This window comes from Cololabis saira, chromosome 11, assembly GCF_033807715.1.
Source record: "Cololabis saira isolate AMF1-May2022 chromosome 11, fColSai1.1, whole genome shotgun sequence".
Classification (NCBI taxonomy): Eukaryota; Metazoa; Chordata; class Actinopteri; order Beloniformes; family Belonidae; genus Cololabis; species Cololabis saira.
The window spans coordinates 23,017,675-23,042,664 of NC_084597.1; the positions used below are offsets into that span (position 1 = coordinate 23,017,675).

General features: G+C 42.5%; 1 protein-coding gene across 5 annotated transcripts in view; it reads right to left on the bottom strand.

The window, feature by feature from the left end:
* The window catches only part of LOC133455162 (myocyte-specific enhancer factor 2C-like), a 39,209-nt gene that overhangs the window by 4,171 nt on the left and 10,048 nt on the right, over positions 1 to 24,990 (bottom strand). For 2 of the 5 annotated variants that reach the window (XM_061734063.1, XM_061734064.1), the window contains 9 exons: positions 20,460 to 20,599; positions 17,314 to 17,517; positions 6,841 to 6,984; positions 6,581 to 6,767; positions 3,749 to 3,793; positions 1,648 to 1,811; positions 1,534 to 1,557; positions 1,098 to 1,227; positions 893 to 1,016 (listed from right to left, as the gene is read on the bottom strand). In XM_061734063.1, coding sequence (XP_061590047.1) covers positions 893 to 1,016; positions 1,098 to 1,227; positions 1,534 to 1,557; positions 1,648 to 1,811; positions 3,749 to 3,793; positions 6,581 to 6,767; positions 6,841 to 6,984; positions 17,314 to 17,517; positions 20,460 to 20,513 — 1,076 coding nt within the window. In that variant the 5' untranslated portion in view covers positions 20,514 to 20,599. The remainder of the gene's footprint in view (positions 1 to 892; positions 1,017 to 1,097; positions 1,228 to 1,533; positions 1,558 to 1,647; positions 1,812 to 3,748; positions 3,794 to 6,580; positions 6,768 to 6,840; positions 6,985 to 17,313; positions 17,518 to 20,459; positions 20,600 to 24,990) is intronic. The other 3 variants (XM_061734065.1, XM_061734067.1, XM_061734066.1) reach the window with 3 other exon arrangements.

Here is a 24,990-nt window from a genome sequence, read left to right on the forward strand (position 1 = left end):
ATGTGGAACAGCTGCTGAGCTGGGGTGTTTGTACAACGACATATCTCGGGAATGATGATGGACCTGGATGACTGACACTAATAAATCCACATCACCTCAGGAATGACCCAGTCAGAACAACAAAGGTTTTATGGTTCCTCAGGAGCCTCTGACCTGCATGTCTGAGATGTTTCTCTTCTGGGCATGGCAACGTCTAAACTACGACATCTTTATTGTCGCGTGAGGCCAAAATTCTTTTTGCGTCCCGTCTCAGTCTTGTGATTCCATGAGTCTGGAGGTTGATTTCTGAAGGTGAAACACCACAGACAGGAAGTGAAGTTTTGTTTCTATCTGTGAATTTGTGAACTGTCTGTTGATTTAATCAGCTGTGAAGATTCCATAGAGGTGATCCATCATCGTTCCTCAGAAACGCCCTTGTCCAAACACCCACAGCTCAGCAGCTGCTCCACATGGAGGCACTAGAACCTGTTGAAGACATCACTGATGCAAATAAACCCTGAACTCTTCTGTTTGAAAGGAATCAATCCAAAAACCTCAATGACACAGGTATGACTAAATGTACCAAAGGTTTGTCAAAACTCTTCAAAAAATCTCTAAAGGTATTTAAGGAAAGTCAGTCTTCTGCACTCTGTCAGACAAGGTTCGTGAGCGCTGAACCCAGAAAACCTGGAAATGTCACTGTTGCTGGATCTTCTGATGTCTTCTCCTTCAGCCGCACAAATCCAGTCAGAGATCATTTATCATTGTTGTGTATGTGCAAGCTTCTAGGCCATTTAATGATCATGATGAACAAATCCATATTTTTCTATGGGTCTTTCAAAAATAAACCTTAGCTAGGCATGTGTCGGTCCAATTGATTCCATAAATCTACCAGCCAACTGCTGTGACTCACCCCATGTGTCCAAGTGCCGACTCCTGAAGGTTTTGGATCTGTTGCTGCTGCCAACTTGTCACTGATCCCAGACCAGAACCCCCGAATCCTGACAGTGAGGACAGGTCACCCCCGAGTGAAAACTCTGAGGAGAGAAGACAAAAACCCCAGGTCAATACTGTCGTAGACGAGGGGCCCTTCAGCGGGGGGGTGGAGCAGTGCTCACCTGAGCCGTAGGAGGAGGATAGCGCTGACGGGTACCCGCCCATGCCCTGACCTGGGAGAGCTGGAGCGGCGATGGAGACTGCAGGGCTGGACAGTGTCTGGGCCGACTGGGAGTGATTAATTCTCTGGTTCTGTCAAGAAAAATGTCAAGACTCAGTTACCCAAAGCTGAAGCTGCAGAGTTGCGCAATATAAGATCGCTCAGTGAAGGACATGTCATTTTGAGAGAAATTACTTCTGAATCAAGGTTTGAGGTGGGACACAGAGCACAGCTGACCCAAAAGGGAACATCCAGTTTTTAAAAATGTTGAAGTTATATATGTATAGCTCCTCTACTGACCACTAGGGTCGGAATCCACACTCTGGTGGATTCAGACCCGGGTGGTAATGATTTTTCTTGTTGCAGCAAATTCCTTTTGAAGCTTCAGAAGTACTTACCAACATGAGGTCAAAGTCCTCACACTGGAGGGCAGCGTTAAAACACAGACTGGAGTAAGTTTCTGAGCACAAACGACTAAGGACATCACATGAAAAGAGAGATGAAAAACTCACAATGGTTGGCATGTTGGTGCACTTGTTGGAGGGGGGCATCAGTGTTCGCAGGTCTGGTTTGCGGCTCATGCTCATCGGGGGAGGGGGGCTCCTGTCCTGCAGGTTCTTGGAGATGCTGCCTGGAGACATGAGATCAGGGGAGGAGCAGCTGAAGCTGCTGTTTCCTGTGAGAGACGGAGCAGTTGTCAGTTAGCTTAGCTGAGCTGACCAAGCTGCAAACCTCACTGAGCATGTTAGATCTTGAAGTCCTGACACCACAATTACAAGAACAAGTTTGGTTTGTTTGGAAGGGTTTCCAGGATAAAGCTGAGCTTGTTCCAGGGCCTGTGGAGTCCCTCAGGGATCGATTCTTGGACCACTGTTATTCCACCTCTACATGCTTCCCCTAGGTCGGACCACACATGACTAGAATGCTGCTCACCACAGCTCTGCAGATGACACAGATTTACTTGGTTCTTTCCCCACATGACTCATGTCCATCAGACTCTGGCCCTTTTCCCTTTTCCACCAAACCAGCTCTACGGTTGGTTCTGGGCCAGTGCCGAGTTTGGAACCGGGCTTTCTGTTCCCACTGACAAAGAACTGGCTGCAGGCTGGAATAACCAGTTCCTAGGTAACACCAACTCTTTGCTGGGCTAGAGGAAAGAAGCGCTAACGTAAGTGGAGGGGGCGGAGTTATTCAGACGGCAATAGCAAGACTAAGAGAAGGCGTCATTTTCAAATAAGCAACAAATTAATATGGTTGCAGCAAAGCAGCAGTAGTCTGTGGAGGAGACAACCTGTCTTTTAACAATATAGTCCACGGAGGGTGCTACGTGGACCAAGTATTTAGAGCAAATACGTTGTTGTTGCTTCAATTTTCGCGCCAATGCAAACGCAGCAATGTAACTGACGTTTGCAGTGATGGAATGACGTGGCTTCCCTTAGTACCCGAGCTATGAAAAAACAAACCGGTTCTCAGCTGGTTCCCAAGTTGAACGAGTTGTGAACCAGCAACAGCACTGGCCTAGAACCAGCTCTGGAACTGGTTTGGTGGAAAAGGGTCAGTGTTTGCAGCATGACAGAAATAGTCTTATTTGGTAACAAAATAGAATAAAAGCTGCTGCTCAGCTGGAGTCCAGAGGGTTCAAGATAAAAACCCAGGTTAGAAATCTTGGACTTTTACACTCTTCTGTTAGGTCTTCCCCAAAAAACAATGAGACAACTTCAACTCATCCCGAACACTGCTGCTGGAGTTCTAACAACCTGGAAAACCGAGCACATTACTCCTGTTCTGAGACCCTTCCACTGACTACCAGATATCTACAGAATATACTTTAAAGTGCTAGTTAACAAATCAATTAATAATATGAGGCCAGAACACATCTCTGACCTTCTCGTAGAACGTAGACCAAGCAGGGCTCTGAAATCTTTAGGAGGCAGTCAGCTGGTAGAACCGCGAGTTAGAACCAAACGTTTAGTTGCGACGCTACACACAGATGGAATAAACTTCCTGTTTTACTGATCTAATTGAACCCCTTTATTGCCTTTTTTTTGTCCAAACATATTTTTTGTGATTTTATTATGTATTTCATTTGCATTCTTTTGTTCTTTTTTCTTCTTTCTTTCTTCAATGTCTTTTAAAGCTTTTTGAGCTGCTCTTGAGTATGAAATCTGACATAAAGATAAAAATAAAACGGCCCTTGACTTTCCAGAAAACCTTTTCAGTCTAAAAAAGCTGGAAGCAGGACTGAGGTTCACAAACCTGCATCTGAACAAACCATCAGACTTCTGGGACAATGTCGTCTGGCCACATGAGACCAACGTGGACAAGTTTGGTCTTCATGTCCAGAACCATTTTTGGGGGAAACCAGCAGAACCACCTCAGACCCACATTCAAGCAAGGAGGTGGAGGGATGATGGTCTGACTGTTTTTGGTTTCAACTCGTCTCTCAAATGGTAAAAAACGACCCTGTAAATGAGCGTGTCTTCCTGATCTAAATGTTACGATTGTCGTCCTCCACTTTGACAATAAACCCCACGTGGCATCTTTTATATCATTTTTGTAATAATGAAGAAAGTGCAGGATTTTTCTGAAGGATGATTATAAAAACAGACTCACCCACACTGGAGACCACGGTACTGGTCAGCTCTGAGGCCATCAGTCCTACAAAACACACAAGTTCACGGCTTAAACACCAGTATGGAGGGGACCTCTACAGCTTCACATATTCATGTCCATTATTCAGCACGTCTGAACTGAGACAACAATCCAGCTAAACTAATCAAACTCTTTACAGGAAAGGAAAACTTACTATTCTTAAACATATTTTTCAAATACAAAAACTTCAATGATGTATCCTCAAATTTGTAAATGTAAAAAAGTTGCATAAAATCCTTCAAACCTCGGGACATTTATTTAGAGGTAAAAACCAAACAACCAGAAAAAATAAAATAAAATGTACAATGGATAATTTGCAAAAAGAGATTAAAATAAACTGTTTACATTTGTGTAACAAAATGTAAAAACACCAATAAAAAAATTTACTTTACTGGTGGTAAAGTCAGTACAGATTTGTGTGTGTGTGTGTGTGTGTGTGTGTGTGTGTGTGTGTGTGTGTGTGTGTGTGTGTGTGTGTGTGTGTGTGTGTGTGTGTGTGTGTGTGTGTGTGTGTGTGTGTGTGTGTGTGTGTGTGTGTATAACACCCCTAATTAGGTAACAGATTTCATCCAGTCTTCGGGGTGTGAATAAATGTTTCCAAGATGTTAGACTAATTTTACATTAAGTATTTGGCCCAATCTGAAGATATGAAGATATGAATCTGAAGATGTGTATGAATCTGAAGGTGTGTAGTAATAAAGCTCCCTTCATATGACAGAAATAGCCAGATAAAGGCATTGGCACTTTAGGAGACCTCATTGTAAGACCTACCACAACGATACGGGTGAGCTAGAAATTACTTCTGGAGATATTTGCAAACTGGGCATGCTTTGAAGGGGGTCTTTGGTTTATGTGGTCAGGCCCCAGATAAGGTCAATGTGATCTTTGTGACACTTGGAGGAGGAAAGGAGGCTTAGAAAGGAAAGTATGGCTTCTTTAAAAAAGATGGGGAAAAGATTTGGGGAGAAATCTTGCAGTTCAAAATACTCCTCGGGTTCTACTGGACACCAAGCAGATTCTTCAGAACCGGGCTGTTAGGTGCAAATGTAATCTGGTTCATGGTCCCTTCAGTCCCGTGCTGTTGACTGGTTCTAGATAAAGATACAGAACTACACTGACGGAGGAGGGATCTTTCAGGTTAAAGCTCATTGACTGTTTATGTGAAATTGTAATTTGAAATGAAGAATAATAAACCACACATGCTGGTCTAAATAGAACTGCTGATGGGAACTTCCTGATCGGACCGTTGGCGAAGGATTGGTGATTATTGTGATTAACATGACACATTTGAAATTCATAACGGTTTAACACTCAAAGGTAACAGATTTATTGGGTTTTACAGTTGTTGTTTCTCTACAGTCGACCCGTTTGTTGATGTCAGCAGTTGACTCTTCGCTGCCCCCTGCTGAACGTGTTGCTAAGCAATAGGGGTGTAACGATACACTAATCTCAAGATACGGTACGATACACGATATTGAGGTCACGATAACGATACGATACGATATTATAGCAGTATTTTTTAACAACCTTGATAGAGGAATATATGACTGGAAAAAATTGTCTTTTATTTGAAAGACACATAATACAAAACAATGCTATGCGTTTGCGCTATTGTTTCAGTTTGTAATGCTTTATAACTGTTTAAGTTTTAAAGAGAAAGCCAGGTCAACCATTTTCCACAAACTGAACTAAAAGTAAATGTCAGGTTTGCATTATGCATCTTCAGTTTCATACAAGTACAAATATTTTGCCACAAACTGAATAGTTTCTCTCATGTATGATTTGACTTTTTTCTTTTCCAGAAATTTAACAACTAAAATTGAATAAATAAATACAAGTAAATAAATACATAAAATTTTACATCATAAAAAAGATTGATTCATGCTCACCTTATAAGTGTAAGAGGAGATTTATTTTTGTTAAGAAGGTTATTTTGGTAATTCAGGGTTCATTATTTTATAAATATATCCTTTATATTCTGTAAATCAGGGACTATAATTACACTAGTCAGTTTATCTGTAGTTGTTGTTAGTATGTTTTAGATTGGGCGGAGTGATACAGCACTAGATGTTGTGTTGATGTTCTGAAATCCTACGCTGTTGAGCGGACATTGAAGTACACGCAAACTCACGCAGAAGTTGTCCCGTGTTTATCCTACTCACGACCCCAAAAAGGTTTAATTTAATAAGGTAAGGCTTAACTCTACACCAGACTTAAATAAGTAAAGGTTCAGAGCTCAAAACAGGACCGCAAAATGGGACTACTTTCTTCTGAGCGGAGTAAGATTTTGGTCCGCGCGGTCGCGGCTGCGGCCGCGGTCGTGGTCGAATGCGCGTTACTAGTCAACACAATAGATTAATATTAATAACCCAATATCGCGATACAGGTTGTCACCTCCACGACACGTATCGTGACGTTTTTGTATCGCGAAATTTCGTGGCACGATATATTGTTACACCCCTACTAAGCAACCACATGAACAGAAATAATACATGGAGGGGAGTAGGATCATGATGGAAACCGGGTTTGTAAGGGGCCGATGTAGGAAAGTGTGAAAATGAGCATAAACCAGGTGGAAGAGCTCCTCTGATGGGCAGCTTCTCTGAAGTGATCCGTGCACAATTTCTGTAGAAATGTTGAGCTGAGTTTTTTTTGTGCTGCAGGTTCAGCTGCAGCAGTGAATGTTGAGTTGATTGAGCTTTACCAGATATCAAACATGGTCCGGTCAGAACCGACTTCTGGACGCTGCAGTGATCAGCAGCGGCGACTAACCTTAACTGACCACAAATTCACCTGTGTTTCCTGCGCTGGGCGGTCTCTGAGGAGACATGCTGTTCCTCTGCAGGGACGTGTGAGAGATGGGCAGCAGGCCGTGGTTGCCCAGGGCGCCCCCTATGGCCTGGTGGGGGTACAGCAGCCCGCTGGAGTTACTGCCTGGGATGGACACCCCCATGTCGTAGCCGGAGGGAGGCAGACCCTGCTGGAGGAGGAGAAAACCAGTCATAAAGGCACTGCAACAAGAACATCCGTCACTGGAGCATGTGAGAACTTACACAGATCCTCTGTCTGCTGATCATCAGGTCGATGTCCTCCGTGATTTTACGGTATTTGTCGTCCGACTCCGGGCTCTGGCCAGCAGAGTCGTCAGCCTCGATGTCGGGGCTGTCGCAGCCGTTTAAACCCTTCTTACGCAACGTCTGTTCACAGAAAACAGAGAAAATGCCAAAACGTCACTTTTTCTGACTGTAACAATTCACAAACGGAGACATTTGGGCCTTATCGAAGCTACTCTTGGTGCTTATGTCAGCAGTGTTAAGTATGTGGGCCAGTTTGGGCCCAGACATCAGGTCACGGGTCTGACTTAGGTAACAACAGATGTTTTACGGGCCTGATGTGGCCCCAATACAACCAAAGCAAATGGATGTTATGGAGCATGTCAGGTAGATTCTCACCATACACACCCTGATTCAAGGTCAAACGTGGCCAAAAAGACCTGCAGAGGAAGAAACCTCTACCACGCCCCCGGAAACTGATGCCGGGCCATTACAGTTGTCAACAACCCGTCTGGACCATTCCAGCCTACACTTCCCCCTGGTGTCCTGTGACACACCTCCTGCCCCCGCACCGCTCAGGTGTGCCTCATCAAGCTGACTGGCCTGCGGGTACGCATAAACCCAGAGTAGGGCTGTTCGATTTTGGACAAAAATAAAAACCGATTTTCGATTTCGATTTCGATTTTTTTGGTAAAACTACAAAAGACAATGGAATAAATTGTTTCAAATATTTTATCTTTATTTTTAAAGAAAAATAGCAAACAAATTTCCCTACTGGGAATGAAGTGCAATTGAAAGATACTGTAAATCCTCCCTGAGTTTAGTAAAGTGACAACATTTACATTTTCTTCACCAAACAAAGATGACTAGACGGGCTCTGTCTGTAATGCAGCCAGCTGCAAAAAAGGAAAATCGATTTTCCGATTTTCCTTTTTTTAACATTGATTGTGATTAATAAATCCGATTTAGATTTAAAATCGATTAATCGCACAGCCCTAACCCAGAGTCTTCATCGAATCATGCTAGATGTTTTCTTTGGGTCGGTCCAGCTTGGAATCAGCCCGCCTGACTCAACCCCACCCTTTTTAGTTTTTGGTTCCTGTACACCTGACCAGCCTTTTGGATATCAGTTCTGATCCCTCAGCTGCGTTTTTGGATGTTATTTTCTGGACAACTCATGAACTTTGAACCTCTGCTGGATTTGTTCCAGGATTCCTGGCTGTTGGACCCAGTTTGTGAAATATTCTGATGCTGCTCTTGTTCCAACCCAGAAGACCTGTGGAACATTCTCCATAAACTGCTGCTGGTGTCCTCACCTCTTTAACTTTCCAAGCACAGCGACACACTTGGCTTTGTCCTCCTGGTTTCTGGACTGTTGTGGACCGTCCAGCTGACTTTTCTGAGACTGTACTTTGTTGATTCAAAGGACCAAAACAGTATGCGGTTTGGCCATCAGCAGCCTGCTTCAGCCTATCAGTCTGGTCTGTAACTGGACGACTGCTGTGTCACACCCACTGGTAGACCAGTTATCCCACCCATCCCAACTATGTCCACCTGTTTGACTCTTGGTGGGGGTGAGGGGCACCAATACCAGCGTAGCTGCTGCTGCTGGGACAACCGTACAAGGCTATTTTTTATTCCATCCCACCTGATGATATAATATACCCCTCGTCATGGCAACCCACCAGTAAAGAAAAGAAGAAGAAAGCAACAAAGACGAAGCAAAAAAAAAAGAAAAACTAAATGAGAAATCAGTGTTGAAGGAGATGATTTGGTTTTCGATTTCTGTGTCCTGTTTGCTACACGATTGACAAAAGACCACTCCTTAAAAAATAGTTACATGACACTAAACATCATCACACAACCGCTTTCATCGGCTGGATTAGTTGTCTTTTTAAATCCTGGTAATATTTTTGTCAATCAAACTTTCTCACAAATGAAGCAGAACAGGAGCTGCTGATCAGACTCAGGAATGGACATTTTTTAGTTAAGTTAATTTACTTGGTTCTACTTTGGAACATTTGTGAAACAAGAAAGAAAAGCTGAGTACATTTGACCCAGTTTCAGTATCTCTCTCTCTCTCTCTCTCTCTCTCACACACACACACACATGCACACGTGCATAGGTTAGCCCACCCTAAACAGCCGAACCCAAGCCCTCACTTCGCCATAACTATTCCCAGTTTATCAAACAACTTGAACCAGTCTTAGTATCCCAGTTTATTGTCATACTGACCAGGGGTCCGTTTCACAAAGCAGGTTTAGTGAAAACTCGGAGTCTGTTAACCCTGAAATGAGGGAAACTCTGAGTTTTCCGTTTCACAAAGGGAGGTAACTCAAACCAGAGAAAGAGGAGTAACTCTAGCCTGTTTCACAAAGAGAGGTAACTTAAGCTCTCGGTCAGTTACCGTAGTAACAGACGCTCTGAATCTAACCTGGTCGGGACCAGGTTTATACGAATGAACCTGGAGTTTCTCTGCGTCTCCGCCTCTTTCAGAGACACACGCACATTTGATTTCCTCATTCATTCAGTCAGAAGGCGAGTTTTGGCGAAGTTCTGCCATCTGTCATTAAAAACAGAGTCAGTATAAATATTAGAAGTCCATTGTCACGAACATGGCATGTCCTTTTGATGAAGACACAATTGATGAAGGTGCAGAATTAATGCGCAGAGGATTTTGTAAATTGAAATGATAAATAAAGTTTAAAATAAAAAAAATAAAAAGTATGTCGCTCTTTTGTTGTCGCCGGTTGCCATGGTGAATCCTTGTATCAGCGCTCTACTGATGATGGCTTTCTATTTCCCTCACGCACAAGCTTAACTCCAGGTGAAACTACTTAGAGTTGAGTAAATTACCTCAAATCTGCTGTTCTGGAACCGAAAACTCAGAGTTTCCGAACTCAGAGTAGATCAACTAAGAGTTCAGGATTAGACTCAGAGTTAGTTGAACCTGCTTTGTGAAACGGACCCCAGAACACCTCCAGAACCAGGAGACACTGATGAAGTCAAACAGGAACGATCTGATGATGTTAAATCATGAGGTACTAAAGATTATTTTTACTCCTAGTGCTCCAATGAGAAGCTCTCCACTGTTGTTCATCTGAGGTTGGTTTTCAAACACTGCGACAATCAGATGATTTTTACACAAACAGGATTAGAAGAATATCTGCGATCAGAGAAGGACAGCGGGATGAGAGGGGGAGGCTGTAGGATCTCTGAAGCTTCCCTTCCTGTTCTACATTTTTCCTAAAACGTACACACACACACACACACACACACGCGTACACCGCAGACCGCAGTCACACACACCCACCGCCGTCACGGCTATTCTTAGCCCTGTCCCGGTCTATTTTTAGACCACTACCGGGATCTGAGCCAACACAAAGGAACTGGAGCAACTCGGCCGGCAGCGTCGGTCTCATCTGTTTCTAATCTGGAAGCAGCAGAGTGACGCTGCGCAGCGAGGTTTTAAACGAGTAACAGCCAGGAATGCAGAGTAAAAATAGAAGCATGGTTCCCCGCCGAAGCCACACAGAACAACAGTCTGACCGCCGAGCGGCCCGTTCACTCAAGACTACGAGCGTCCCAACAAAGGAGGCTCTCTTCTCGGAGCTCCCGTCCGGCTGACTTCTCATCCCTGCAAACTCTCACAGCTTTAATGAGGCCTGTGTTTGAGGTTCCTGGTCTAATGTGATGTTTGATCTAAGCAACTGCCAGATGTATGTGAATAAAACTGGTTTCATGATAGAGGACACATGTCAGGTTCCGGTCTTGGAGTCTCTTGATTCATTGAATCCTCAGGAACTTCTGATGCAGCTCTGTCAACTGCTGCTCCCGGATGGTTCTTCATCTGCTTTGGAGAACTTCTAAAATAAATCCCACAAACGAGCACCGACGAAGCCCTGGGAACCAGCTCCCTGTCAGATATCAACATATAAAGTACTCAAGTATCATTCAAGACCTGCACCTGAACCTTGATCCTGATCTCCAAAATCACTGGCCCACCACGGTCCTTATTTCACGAGTCTACATCTAGCTAATCTGACTGCAACCCTGTGGTTCCTCCACCAACCACCAGGGTCTGGATCCATTGACCTCCAGGGGGTGGATCCGTTGAATAACCACGGTCCGGATCCACTAGGGCTGTGCGATTAATCGATTTTAAATCTAAATCGGATTTATTAATCACAATCGATGTTAAAAAAAGGAAATCGGAAAATCGATTTTCCTTTTTTGCAGCTGGCTGCATTACAGACAGAGCTCGTCTAGTCATCTTTGTTTGGTCAAGAATATTGTAAATGTTGTCACTTTACTAAACTCAAGGAGGATTTACAGTATCTTTCAGTTGCACTTCATTCCCAATAGGGAAATTTGTTTGCTATTTTTCTTTAAAAATAAAGATAAAATATTTGAAACAATTTTTTCCATTGTCTTTTGTAGTTTTACCAAAAAAAATTGGGTTTTCAGAGAAAAAAATCGGGATTTTATTTGCCCTAGGATCCACCAACCACCAGGGTTTGGATCCACCAACCACCAGGGTCTGGATCTGTTGACATCCAGGTTAAAATGTCCAACTTTACAGCAGAAATAAACATCTTTACAGTCTGGTAAAGTTTTGGTCTCCATGGTTACATTTCACATCCATGACGACTTTATGGGGAATTTCATGAATATGATCAAATAAAATTCTATAGACAAGCAATGTACGTGTAATCAGGGGTGTGGTCTTTGGAGCGGTAGCTGTCATCACATCTCTGTATCGCGCATTGACGTCTGAGCTGTGAATGAACATCTAACATGTCTCAGAGACCACTTGGACTAAGTTGGTCTGGAAGGTTCTGGGATGATCTAGAACAGGGGTCGGCAACCCGCGGCTCCAGAGCCGCATGCGGCTCTTTAGCGCCTCCCTAGTGGCTCCTGGAGCTTTTTCAAAAATGTTTGACCTTTTTTTTTTTTCCTTTCTTCTTTTTTCTTTTTTTTCCTTTTTTCTTTTTTCCTCTTTTTCTTCCTTTTTCCTTTCCTTTTTAATCTTGACATTTCGACTTTTTTCTCAACATTTCGATGTTTTTTTCAACATTTAGAATTTTTCATGAAATTTTGACTATTTCCTTGACATTTCAACTTTTTTTCTCAATATTTCGACTTTTTTCTCGAAATTTTTGACTTTTTTCTCAACATTTCGACTTGTTTCTCAAGATTGTACTTCAACATTAATCTTGACATTTCTACTTTTTTCTCAACATTTCGATTTTTTTCTCAACATTTAGACTTTTTTCTCGAAATTTTGACTTTTCTCTCAACATTTGTACTTTTTTCTCGACATTTCGACTTTTTTCTCGAAGTGCATAATAAAAAAAAAAAATCTTCCCCCACTAATATAGAAACATGCAGCATGTGTCTTCATTCTAAGGCTTATACAAGACTTTTCATTTTTTGCGGCTCCGGACATATTTGTTTTTTGTGTTTTTGGTCCAATACGGCTCTTTCAACATTTTGGGTTGCAGACCCCTGATCTAGAAGGTTCTAGGTTTGTCTGGAGGGGTTCAGGGGTTGAAGTCTGGCGCCAGGAAGACCTGCCTCTAGATCTTCAGCTTCTACCTCTGGCAGCAGCTGGATCATCCAGTCCACAGACCTCCACCTTGATCATCTCAAGACTTTCCAAGTTCACTCACCAGACCAAGAACATCTGAGACAAGCGCTGCCAGAGCTGAGACGAGGACTAGCGGGGCACTGCTCGGGCCAGTCTAGACCCTTGTGTGCAGGACCTTCTGGACCTGGTTTCAGAAGACGTTTAGTAGCAACTCTTGATATGACGATTACTAACTAATTAGCGTCATAGATTAGCACGAGCTAAGGTAACCGAGTTAAAGTATCTAACCGGCTTCTGGGTCTGCTAGCTCAGCTCATTCACTTAACAGTGGTGGGCGGAGTCTGTTTCCACCAACATGGCACTGTGCAGGAAGATGAAAGAGGATTCAAAAGTTGTGGATGACATGACAGAGGGTGTGTCTAGCTGTTCCTCTCCAGTCTCTGGATAGAACATGGCTGCAGTTGGACGTGGTGGACAACCATTTAGGACAAAGACATGTTGCTGGGCGTCATTAAACAAACACTTGGAGCAAAAAAATCTAGTTTCCTGATTATTTCATGAGCTTCCTTGACCTCAATGGTGTCAACTTCCAGCAGCCCGTTTGGAATATTTAGGAGACAGCGATGTTCAGTCTGACTGATGTGATAAGTCAGTAGATGTTGGATGGCATGTCGGAGCATCTGTGACCTTAGAAACAGCAGCTTTCTGAGCCGTGAAAGATGTGTGGCAGCAGCTGCAGCGTTGTGTCACGTAACAGATCACGAACGCTGAGTGTGTGTTCTGGAAACCAGAAACCCTGGAGAGTCCACCCGCATGTTTTCAGACTGACGTTTGCTGGCAGCTCTGACACCCGGCCAGCTCGACCCGATTAAACCTGCTGCTCTCTGACTGGACGATGACTCAGAGGATCGACGACAAAGCGATATAGAGGTCGCTCCCGCTGAGCTCAGTTGGCATGCCGGAGATCCGCACGGTCATGTGGAAACTAAAGGTTGAATTATGTTTTAGGTGTTTGTTAACACAAGGCCAAGAGGGAAAGACATCAGCAACAGTATTAAGAGACAAAATCGTTGCTGCACACATCAGTCTGGGAAGGGTTATCCAATTACTTCTAAATGATGTGAGACTTCTGGGACAGATGAGACCAACGTGGAGTTGTTTGGCCTTCAAGGAGACGAGAGCAAAAAGGCTTGAAGGCGATGTTTGGGTGTGTTACAACCAAAAATGTAATAACGGCCAATAACGTAATAACTGCCAATAATGTAATAATTTTGGCCATTTCAAATGTAATAAAGCCAATAGTGTAATAATGTGCCAATAATGTAATAAAACTTTTGAGTCAATAACGTAATAACTTTTTGCCGATAATGTAATAAGGCATTACATTATGAAAGGTTTTTTTTAATATCAGGCCAATAACGTAATAACCAGCCAATAATGTAATGCCTTATTACATTATCGGCAAAAAGTTATTACGTTATTGGCTCAAAAGTTTTATTACATTATTGGCACATTATTACACTATTGGCCTTATTACATTTGAAATGGCCAAAATTATTACATTATTGGCAGTTATTACGTTAGTGGCCGTTATTACGTTTTTGGTTGTAACAGGGTGTCTCAAGTTGCTAGCAACTACAACTCTGACTGTGAAGAAACTAGTCAATCCAAGTATAATCATAACCTTGGCTAAGACGAACCCCTACAACACGTTAAAGATCCCAAACACAGCAACAGATCCCTGCAGCTGCTCCTGTTGTTCATGACCTCTTGTGGTACGTTTGGGTCAGAGGTCAACCTGGTCTACAGGTCAAAGGGCAAATTCTTCATGATGTTCAAAGTTCCAACATTGTCTAACCACCTATCGGCAGTTATTTGTTCTGACAGGAGCTTTTACTGCAGGTGTACCTGTCATTTACCTGCACGCTGTTACTACGGCAACCAGTGAGTGGGAGGAGGAAATGCGCTGGTCCAGACGGCGAAGATGAAGAGGACAGATTACACTAACGAGCTCATGACAGCAGATTACAACACTCGTTAACGAGGTCATGTGGTTGACCATGAGGACGGAGAATCTGAATGTGTGTGTACGTGTGTGTAAATCTGTGTACGTGTGTACACGTGTGTGTATATGTGTGTACGTCCCTGATAGCAAAATATGAATGAATCAATGTTGAAATATGGCAGAAACACTAAATCCATGTTGAAGCCATGTCCACGAAAAACAGAATACGTTGATTCAACATTGATTACACGTTGGCATTAGAATTGGAAGATTGATTGATGGTTGGTCCACTATCAATCTTCGACCTTAACCAAAAATCAACCTTTTTGACCATAATTCAACATTGACATATCTTGCTATCCGGGGTGTGTGTATGTGTGTGTATGTGTGTCTACATGTATGTAGAAGTGTGTACGTGTGTAAATGTGTGTATGTGTGTGTAGATGTATGTAATTGTGTGTGTACGTGTGTACATGTATGTAAATGTGTATGTGTGTGTAGATGTGTGCACACGTGAACATGTGCGTGGTGGAGGATGCTGGTAATCAGGGGCGATCCCTCGCACCTCCTCTAAAGAGCAGCTTTAGCAGCAGACTCATTCAACCAGCTGCTGTAAGGAAACCTGCAGGGAACCGTTCCTACCTACTGACATAAGACTCTACACACCCACCTCTGTCAGAGCCACTGTCAGACAACTGGACCAAATCTACTTTTTTTGCACTGTACAAATACTGGAACATATACTTAATGTTTTAATACTAATCGTATTGATGTTATATATCATATTCATACAATATTTCTATTTTCTATTTTTAATCTCCTATTTTTTCCACTTAAGTATTTCATGCTATTGTATTGTTGTTGTATTCATAACAAACTACGATGACATTTTAATGTCCCTTCGGGGATGAATAAAGCTAGCTAGCCCTAACAACCAGCCTATGACCACCCTAACAACTACCCTAACGATGACCATCTCAACCACCTTAATGACTACTCCTTCCAACTCCAGAGTTTCTTGGGGAATTTAAAGTAATCTTGTTTTAATCTAAGTAACCAAATTAAAGTTCTGTGTGCTTTCATTTATTTTATTTGTTTATTTGATAGGGACAGATTATATATTATTTTAAAAGTAAAGGAACACTTGTAAATAAGGTCTAGCGATCATCTGTTGTCCTGACAAGGACTTACAAAGACTCCCTGCATTTTTCACCGGGAGGTCCTGCGGGTCTTTCCGGGTCCCCTCAAAGATGACCCACACCGGCTACAGAAGTATTCCTTTAATCAGACCAGAGGTGTCTTATTTTGTCATTAGTACCAGATACTCTCTAGATGCACTTCTAACTTCTTCTTAACAGCCCCGGTCTTAAACGTGACCTCTGTGTCGTCTGTGATTAGTGAACATGGACAGTGTTGGCGTGTTGCCTCAATGCTCTAACACGGTTACATAATCCAGAACAGGCTCCGGTCTGGTACACGCTGTACTATGGTCTGCTGGATCAGCGGTCCTCACTGATCCAGCTACAGGCTCCTCCCAGGACTCATCTGCCCCACCTCCAAACTTCAACCTGCTCCGGAACCAGAACCTCAGAACTCCAGTCTGGATCCCTCAGGTTTGGTCTCGTTGTGATCGTTTATAATCAATCCATACTTATGTGCTTTTGGCTGCAGTCCTGAAGTCCTGAACCTCCACAAACTTTACCTTTATTTCTCGTAATCAGGAGGTTTACTGGGATGTTACCACTGCTTGAGATCACAGACTGTAGAAGAAGACCTGGACTATGATGTCTTCCACAGGTCTCTAAAGAGTGCCCGTACACAGTACTCGAGTTGTAAAAAAGAATCAGGGGGGATGGTGGATTTTATCATATGGGGACAGATAATTTGTGCTGATTACAAATAATATAATATATTACAAATAATAGCACTGAACAAAACACCTGCAGAAATACTGCAGGAATGACATAGCAGCAGTTAAATGCAGCCTTCTGTAAGATTTAAATATCCACTGGGCTTACATCAAATACATCAAAACACAACAATAAAAAACAGTTTTCTGAACTTATCAATATGCCTCTGTCCTTCACAGGATAAGTAACATGGATCACTGCAAAAACTCAAAATCTTAACGATTATTTCTCTTATTTCTAGTTAAAATGTCTCATTTTAGTAAAAAAATCTCATTACACTTAAAACAAGACTCATCACTGGAAAAAACAACAATTTTCTCCTGTTTCAAGTAGATTTTCACTTAAAATAAGTAGAAAAATCGCATGTAGAACAAGATTTTATTGCTTGTAATGAGAAGATAAATTGTGTCCCATTGGCAGATTTTCCTACTTATTTCAAGTGAAAATTTACTTGAAACGGGTGAAAATTGTCAAATAAGTTATTTTTCTGGTGTTATTTTTCTGGTGATGACTCTAAATGTTGAAATAGCAGTAAAGCCACATTCATTGATGAAATGACATAAGGGATGGAAAGGGGGGATGGCAGTTTTACAGGGGGGATGATTTTGACCGTTTTTATTTCAGGGGGGATGCCATCCCCCCTCATCCCCCCCTCAACTCGAGTACTGCCCGTACAGCAAGAAACCATATTGTAAATGAAAGGAACAAACAGACCTGGAAGCTTGGAACACGCCCACCTTAGCTTAGCTGTCATTTAGCTTAGCTGCTTTAGCTCATGCTAACCTGTGATGCTAACTCTGACCTGGATAAGACAGTCCATACCAGTTTTTCTGACTCCACCCCCTAAATCCATCAGCTGAGAACCGAGCTGCACAGATATGGATGTTCTGGGTCAGACAGGTCCAGGGTTCAGCTTTTGGGACAAACAGGTTTCATGCACCAAAGTTCCAAAAGGGTGTTCTACTCACGTCCACGATGTCCGAGTTGGTCCTGCTCTCGTGCGGCTCGTTGTATTCGGTGTACTTGAGCAGGACCTTGTCCATGTCGGTGCTGGCGTACTGGAACAGCTTGTTGGTGCTGTTGAAGATGATGAGGGCGATCTCGCAGTCACAGAGCACGCTCAGCTCGTACGCCTTCTTCATCAGACCAAACTTACGCTTGGTGAACGTCACCTGGGCAGAAGGAGGTGAAGACTTTCATTTGTGACACCTAAGCAGCTGTCAAAAATGGCCACTGAAGACGGTCCTCACTGTTCTCAGACATTTAAAGAGTTTTGTCTCATTTGACCATCTCCCATTGTTATTATATTGTAATATACAATATAAACAATATAATATAATATTGTAGAAGTCATGTATAAAAGTCAAACCCCCTCTTACAGCAAAGACCAAAAACACGTCAAGCCATGATTCATTTAAATGAAAATGAAGCCACAATTGATTGATGATTCAATAACGTCTGCAAAGCAACCCCAGACCACCAACCCTCCACCACCATGCTTGACAGTGGGTTCAAACATGGTTCTACCCACAGGCCTCATAAGTGAGCTCTGCAGTTTTGATAGAACGATATATTCCATCATGAGTCAGGCAGCCTTGAAAGAGCAGGATAGCTGCTGTATTCTGAATTTGTCGATACGCCAGGTAACCGCCAACTCCAAAAGGCAGAAATCCTGTTATCATAAATCAAATTATGTAGACATCTTCAACATCCCTGACTAACAGTATGGACAGACACACAACCCTCCATGTCTTCCAGGAGTCCATCGTGTAGCCAGCAGTAAACGTCCCATCGGGGAAAGAGGGCTCCCCTATGCTCTGTCTTCTTTTCGGGAATATTTGGTCAATTACATTGAGAGACCAGCTGTACGGATCCATGATTTGAGAATTCAGAAAATATGCAGAGAGAGGCTCCAAAATAGATTAACAAGACAGCTCAAGACAGAGAGCAGCAGCAGGGCAGATACGGAAGGAGCGGGAGAAGAAAAGCATCGACCTTCACCGAGAGCAGGAAACATAACAACTGTCTTGAATGTAGAGTGTTGAAATACATATCGCTTTTAAATAGTTTTTTAACCAGCAATAACTTCAACTAGCTGTTACCTGTGCTAGCTATCATTGGAAATATTAATTCATAACAACACATTCACTGATTAAACCCTAACAGAACCATGTGCCCAGGAGGCCAATATACCACAACAAAGAGGAACTGGTTCTCTTGATGATAATTTGGGAGTGGCACTGGGAATGTTTGGGATACTTTGTCACATGACAAGTGTGAGTTATTTAAGTTTAAAATATTACTGCAAAACCAACAATGTGTGTTCCAACATATGTAACGTAACCTTCCAAGTGGTGGAAATGCACACGCCTTGAGATGTGGGAAGAATCATCTCATCTTGACTATGGACAAGACAAAGGAGATGATTATGGATTTGAGGAGAGCCAGGATTAAGTTAGAGTTTTTCTGTTGTGGAGAGTTCAGTCACATCTACAATCATTTGGGCAGCAGCATCAGAACCAGAGACTTAAAGAAACTGAACAAAAAGCCAAACAAAAAGCCTGGTTCTGTTCTGGAGCCTCTGGAGATAATTGAAGGAGGATATTTCATAAAATGAAGAAGTTCATGGACAATCCTGAACATCTTCTTCATATGTTGAATAAATCAAATATGTTGTTCTTCACCTGTGGTTGTATTCGTCTAATACAGAGACCAACTACAATCCGATTACATTTAACAAGTTCTTAATTGATCTGATTATCCGTCTTTGGAAAAATGTTTCGTCTCAACCCAATAAACTCCAGCCGCAGACAGCATCAGCCCCGTCTGCAGAGTCCCATCGTTCAGTCTGGGGAGGAGCAGTGAGGTCAGCCTGTGACGGGTCAGGAAGCACATGTGCCCGCACTTCCTGTCATAACAGGAAGAAAGGAACTGCTCCTCCCCCCTCCTTCACATGTGTGCACTTAAGATGATCAAAGCCCCATTACTCAGCCGTCATGTTGCTCTTAGCCAGCGTGCCGTGGTGAACGTCGACTCACGCTCAGCCGGCGCTCATGAGCATCACATGTTGTGACATCAGCAGCTGCAGCAAGTCTGTTCACTCTGTTTGTTTAAAACAAACAAAAACAAACCTGAAGACGCCAAACTGACGCAATGGCGCCAACGGGGTCCATACTTCAAAACAGAGACGCAAATCTTGTTCGTTATTTAACAAGAATTAAGTCAAAAGGAAGAAAAATTATAATGACAAAGGCAATCCTCAGCAACTCCAGATGCTGTTAATCATCAGTTCAGAGCAGAGCAGTCTGGAGGATTCAGGTGTGCGTCAACACAATGCAACGAGAGACATACATCAGCAATGGCCTTAGAGAAGCAACTGTTGTTGCTCATCAGTTTTTATTTTAAGAGGCGTTTAATTTCTTTTTTGAGCACAAAAATCACAGAAGGGTGCTTTAAAAAGGCTTAAATTCTAGCAGCAACATCAGCACTGAGACCAAATCAAGCACAGGTCTGAAGGATGTGAGTCAATTACAAATGTAAAACTAATTATCAACGTATCGGAATCCTGAATTTGGAACCAAACTTTCCAGCAAGTGAGTAAATACCCAAAACTTTCAACTATAATTGAAAACGTCTGCATCATAGTAAACTGTAGGACTAAACAGTTTTGTGTGACACATGTTTAGAACAAAAGTAAAATGAGCGAAACAATTCACCAGCTAACTAATTGGTACGAAATGCATGAACTATTTTCATTATCGAATAAAATTTTTTTTTTTTCTCCTCTTTGAAAAGAGACCTGCAATCAGTTATGGTCTGTCCAAACAGAAAAGCAAATCCGAAAATATCCCGATGCCAGGAATCAACCTGAGTAAAGCAGGAGGAAGCTATTACCTGGCTAACCAGAGACTCTAGCCCAGTGGCGACTAGCTGGCTAACCGGTGGGGCTTGGTGGCTGCCAGCCATGGCAGCAGCTGGAACAGGTGGCATAACTTGTGGACATGACAGTAAGTTTTAAAGCCTTATAGGACATGTTGTAAAGTAGAGGGGAACCAGTAAAGAACCTTGTGGTACTCCAGAGGAGAAGGAAACTGTCGTGTCTTTGTCTGCTTACGTGTCTGTTCCGTTCATCCATGATTCGTGCTATCTGAATCTTTTTTCTTCCCATCTTTGCTGTCTTTCCCGTCACTCTTCCTCTTTATTCTTCTTCGAATTGCCTCTAATGTTTTCACTTCTTAAACTTCTGTCTGGCACCTACAAAGAAACAGCAACAAAACAGCTTTAATTCAAAAATAAAGATTGTTCAAGTGCTTTAGACTCAGATTTTAATAACATGTCAGCTGCATCAAAGATAAATCAATAATAATCTTTATTGAAGCTTTCATTGTTCAGATCTATGACATAAAAATGAGAGGTGTCAGTCTCACACACACACACACACACACACACACACACACACACACACACACACACACACACACACACACACACACACACACACACACACACACACACACAAACACTTATTTTTGGATTTGTACAACAATAAAAATGAGACATTAAACAAACCTCCAACAAAATATGTATGAGCGTCAGCACCATGTGGCTGCCATGACACGCTTTATGCAGAGCAGAACCACTGAGCTCACTCAGACAGGCTGCTGGAGCCCAAACCGCCCTGAAACCTGCCGGTTTGTGTGTGCGCGTGTGTTGTGAGCGCCCAGAAGGAAGTGAAACAAGCCAGCATGTCAAAATGCAAATAATTCAGAGCGAAGGGTCTGGATATGCCCCAAAAAAACATCTGTAGTTTTTAGAAAAACCACCCTGGAGGTGGCCAGAGAAGTTCTCTGAGCGGATCAGCGAGACGGAACCACCCCGGCAAAGCTATAAAAAAAACACCAAAATATGGTGGGCAAAGATCGAAACAAACACCTGGAAGAACCACCTCACCATAATCGCCTCCAAACACTTTATTTTATTGCTTATATGGTTAAACTCAGAATTACTTCCCATAAAAACAGACTTTGATCTAATGAATTTACATTTGATCGGCCTGAAGGACAAAAAAACATTTCAAGACCTAAGAAGCATATAAATGAAAATATGATATTAATATCAGACGGAACAGCTGGATTGGATATCAGATATCAGATATTGGGATGCTTACGTGAAGCTGATCTAAGTTACTTTTTTTTCCTCATTCATTTATTAAATGTGATCTGATCTTTATCTAAATGTCTGAAACTGAAAAACACAATTTCTGTATTGTATTCTGTATTTTATTGTACACACCAATACATTTACATGTACTCATCAATAAGTAGTAGTAATATTTGTGTCTCCTCCCTCATCAACAATATCGGATCAGTATCAGATCAGTATCAGATCAGTATCGGATCAGTATCACGGATCGCTCAGGTTTTAGATCTAAACTTAAAGACTTGTCTTCATCCTGCTCCTTTTCGGTCATCATGGGTGTGTAGATTGACCACCATGCATGAAATAAATAAATAAATAATAATAAATAATAAAACTGAAAAAACTTGGATTGGTGCATCTCTCATCTTTAAATAAAATCTCTTGACATTTACATTCACATGCAGGTACATTTATTGATAAAGCTATTCAAAAGCATTTTGGATAATGTTGTATTCAGACTTGAAGCATCTGTTGAGATTCACAGAGTTCTTCAAATATACAATTTTCTATATAAACTTTACAAAAATAATTACAATAAAAGTCTCAATGTCTTTCTGGAAAGAAAATCCAACCTGGTTCCATATTCTGCGGCTCAACCTGAATATTCCAATATTCAGATGTTGGACGTGCGATTATAATTTTTTGTAACTGACGTTGCACTATTAGTACAGTCAAACCACAAAACACATTTCTCACCGTGTTATCATGTTTATTGTCCCGTAAAGGGACATGTTGCCGTTTGTTCCAAGTGAAAATGCCAGATTATATCTAATTTGTAGGAATGTTTGATTATTTTTAAGTGGAATCGCCCAGCTTTCCCATCCCTCAACAAAAAGCACCTGAAGCATCTTTGGACTCCTGTTCTGGTCATCTCTCACGACATTTGTTGGTTCAAGGTACAAAGCCACACATAATTGGACAGCAATGGAGCATGTTGAGGAATTTACCAAACCATTTCAGAAGTCCGCTTTGTGGTTTATGAGGTTTTATTAAGCCAGCGGTGAGCACGTCGACACAGACCAGGGGTCTGGTTGAAATGCTGACCCAGATTGATTTGGCTACAGGGTTTTTATACAAAAGTTCAATCAACAATGAGAGGAATAAACCAGCCTAGTGAGAGCCAGTCAGAGGTGTGACCCTTCAGCTTTGGGACCACCCCTGAGGGATCAGGAAGTCCATATATGTTCTTGTCTCTGCAGGGGCTGGAATTCGGATCCACTCCCCCGGTGCCTGTCTCAGCAGGGATGCAAGACGCAGGAGCTTGCATGACAATGCGCTGCCTAAAAGTCCTCGTCCTGGCAGGGGTCCTCAGGAACTGGAACTTGCATGTCAAATGTCTTGAGGGGGATATGAGGCTGGAGTCATCTGCAAGGCGTCGTTGTGTCCCTGCAGGGGGTTACGTGCTGTTGGGATGCTTCATCAAGCAACAACTGCCATCATGGTAGAGGAAACTACCAAACCCAAGGAAGTACTTGGAAGAGAAAACGGGCCGAGCAGCAGGCCTTAAGAGTAAGGCTTGGTTCCAGATGAATGATGCTCTGATAAGATGTTTCCTTTTCCCGTACAGGTTCCAATGTCATGACTTTGGCCATCCGCCAACACCGAGGATGGATTTGACGTGAGATGTAAGACACTGAGCTGCAACAAATGACAACCGTGAACTTTCTTCTCCAGCTACTGCTATGGTAACCCAGCTGCTGACGTCTTTCCCTCTTGGTGTTGTGTTACCACACACGTGAATTCTCCAGGCCAGCCAAGTGCCAAAAGATTAGCTGATGCTAAGTTAATCAATGATGCTGATCAGTTCATCAATGGCTGCTGGGCTACTCCATTTTATCCCCCATTTTTTGTCTTTTTTTTTTTTGGCGACTCAAACAACAACAAACAACAGACTATCTGTGCACGAGGCGTGTGCATGTGCCCCATGTGACCCGTGGCGCCTCATGAAGAGGAGATTAAGTGCTCAGATCGGCAGGTTAAATGGATGTTCACACACGCCAAGACAGACGCTGGAAAACACCAAACACAACTTAGCAGGGTTTTCTTGGCATTGTTCCACCTCCGTCATGCCAACCCAACACACTCACGGGAGGCGTGGCGGTTGTCAGGAGGAGGAGGAGCCCTGAAGCAGGAAATAGAGAATGACATGAGGGTAAGTGAAGACGAGGGGCGATGAAGATATGTCTTCTCTGAACGGAGGAGGAGAAACGTATCCGTACAATCCTGACCAATCACACATCTGCTTTATCATGAAAACACAACAGCATGTAGCAATCCAACAGCACAAAGCTCAACTTTAATCCTGTAAAGACTTTTCACTTCAAATACTCAAATAGGGCACAAATCCAACACAATGCGACATCAACGCTTCGTAAAAAGACAAAAGAAGGTGTCACCAGTGGCGACCAACACCAGGCTGTTTAACTGTAGACTGTATACAACAATGGATGAAGCCACATGACCTGCTGCTTTAGCCGACGCTGGCTAGTGCAGACGGGTGGGTGCTTTGCTAAGCGCAGAAGCATGACGACTACGGACGAGGAAGAGATAAAGGCTAGCCAATGGCTGAGCCGATCAATCACATTAGATATAGATTCATGGCTTTATATAAACTCTCCTGGTGTTGTACAAAAACATTCACCCCCTCAGCATTGTCATGGATGGGAAATCAAACTATTGAGACCAAAACAGGGTTTTGAACCAGACTGTAAATATTAGGGATGTAACAATATATCATGCCACGAAATTTTGCGATACAAAAACGTCACGATACGTGTCGTGGAGGTGACAAACTGTATCGCGATATTGGGTTATTAATATTAATATATTGTTTTTACTAGTAACGTGCATCCTATTGGTGCAGCGGGATCACGAGACGGTCGCGCCTCTACCCGCGGACGAAAATCTTACTACGCTCAGAAGAAACTAGTACCGTTTTGCAGTCCCGATCACGGGACTCTGGTGGGGTTTTGAGATCTGAACTTTTACTTATAAGGTGAGCATGAATCAATCTTTTTTATGATGTAAAGATTGTGTCGTCCCCAAAGGTGGGAGCAGATGAAACGATAACGGGGTTCACCTTACGGCCTAAGGCTGGGAGCTGGGTGGCTGAAGCTCTTAGCTCTGTCATAAACTAAATAACAGTCATGTTGCATTTTGGGTTTGGGACTTTTCATAGTTTATTTATTTACTTTTATTTATTTATTTAATTTTAGTTGTTAAATTTCTGGAAAAGAAAAAAGTCAAGTCATACATGAGAGAAACTATTCAGTTTGTGGCATTGTATTTTGTGTCTTTCAAATAAAAGACAATTTTTTTCCAGTCATATGTTCCTCATTCAAGGTTGTTAAAAAAATACTGCTATAATGTCGCATCGTATCGTTATCGTGACCTCAATATCGTGTATCGTACCGTATCGTGAGATTAGTGTATGGTTACACCCCTAG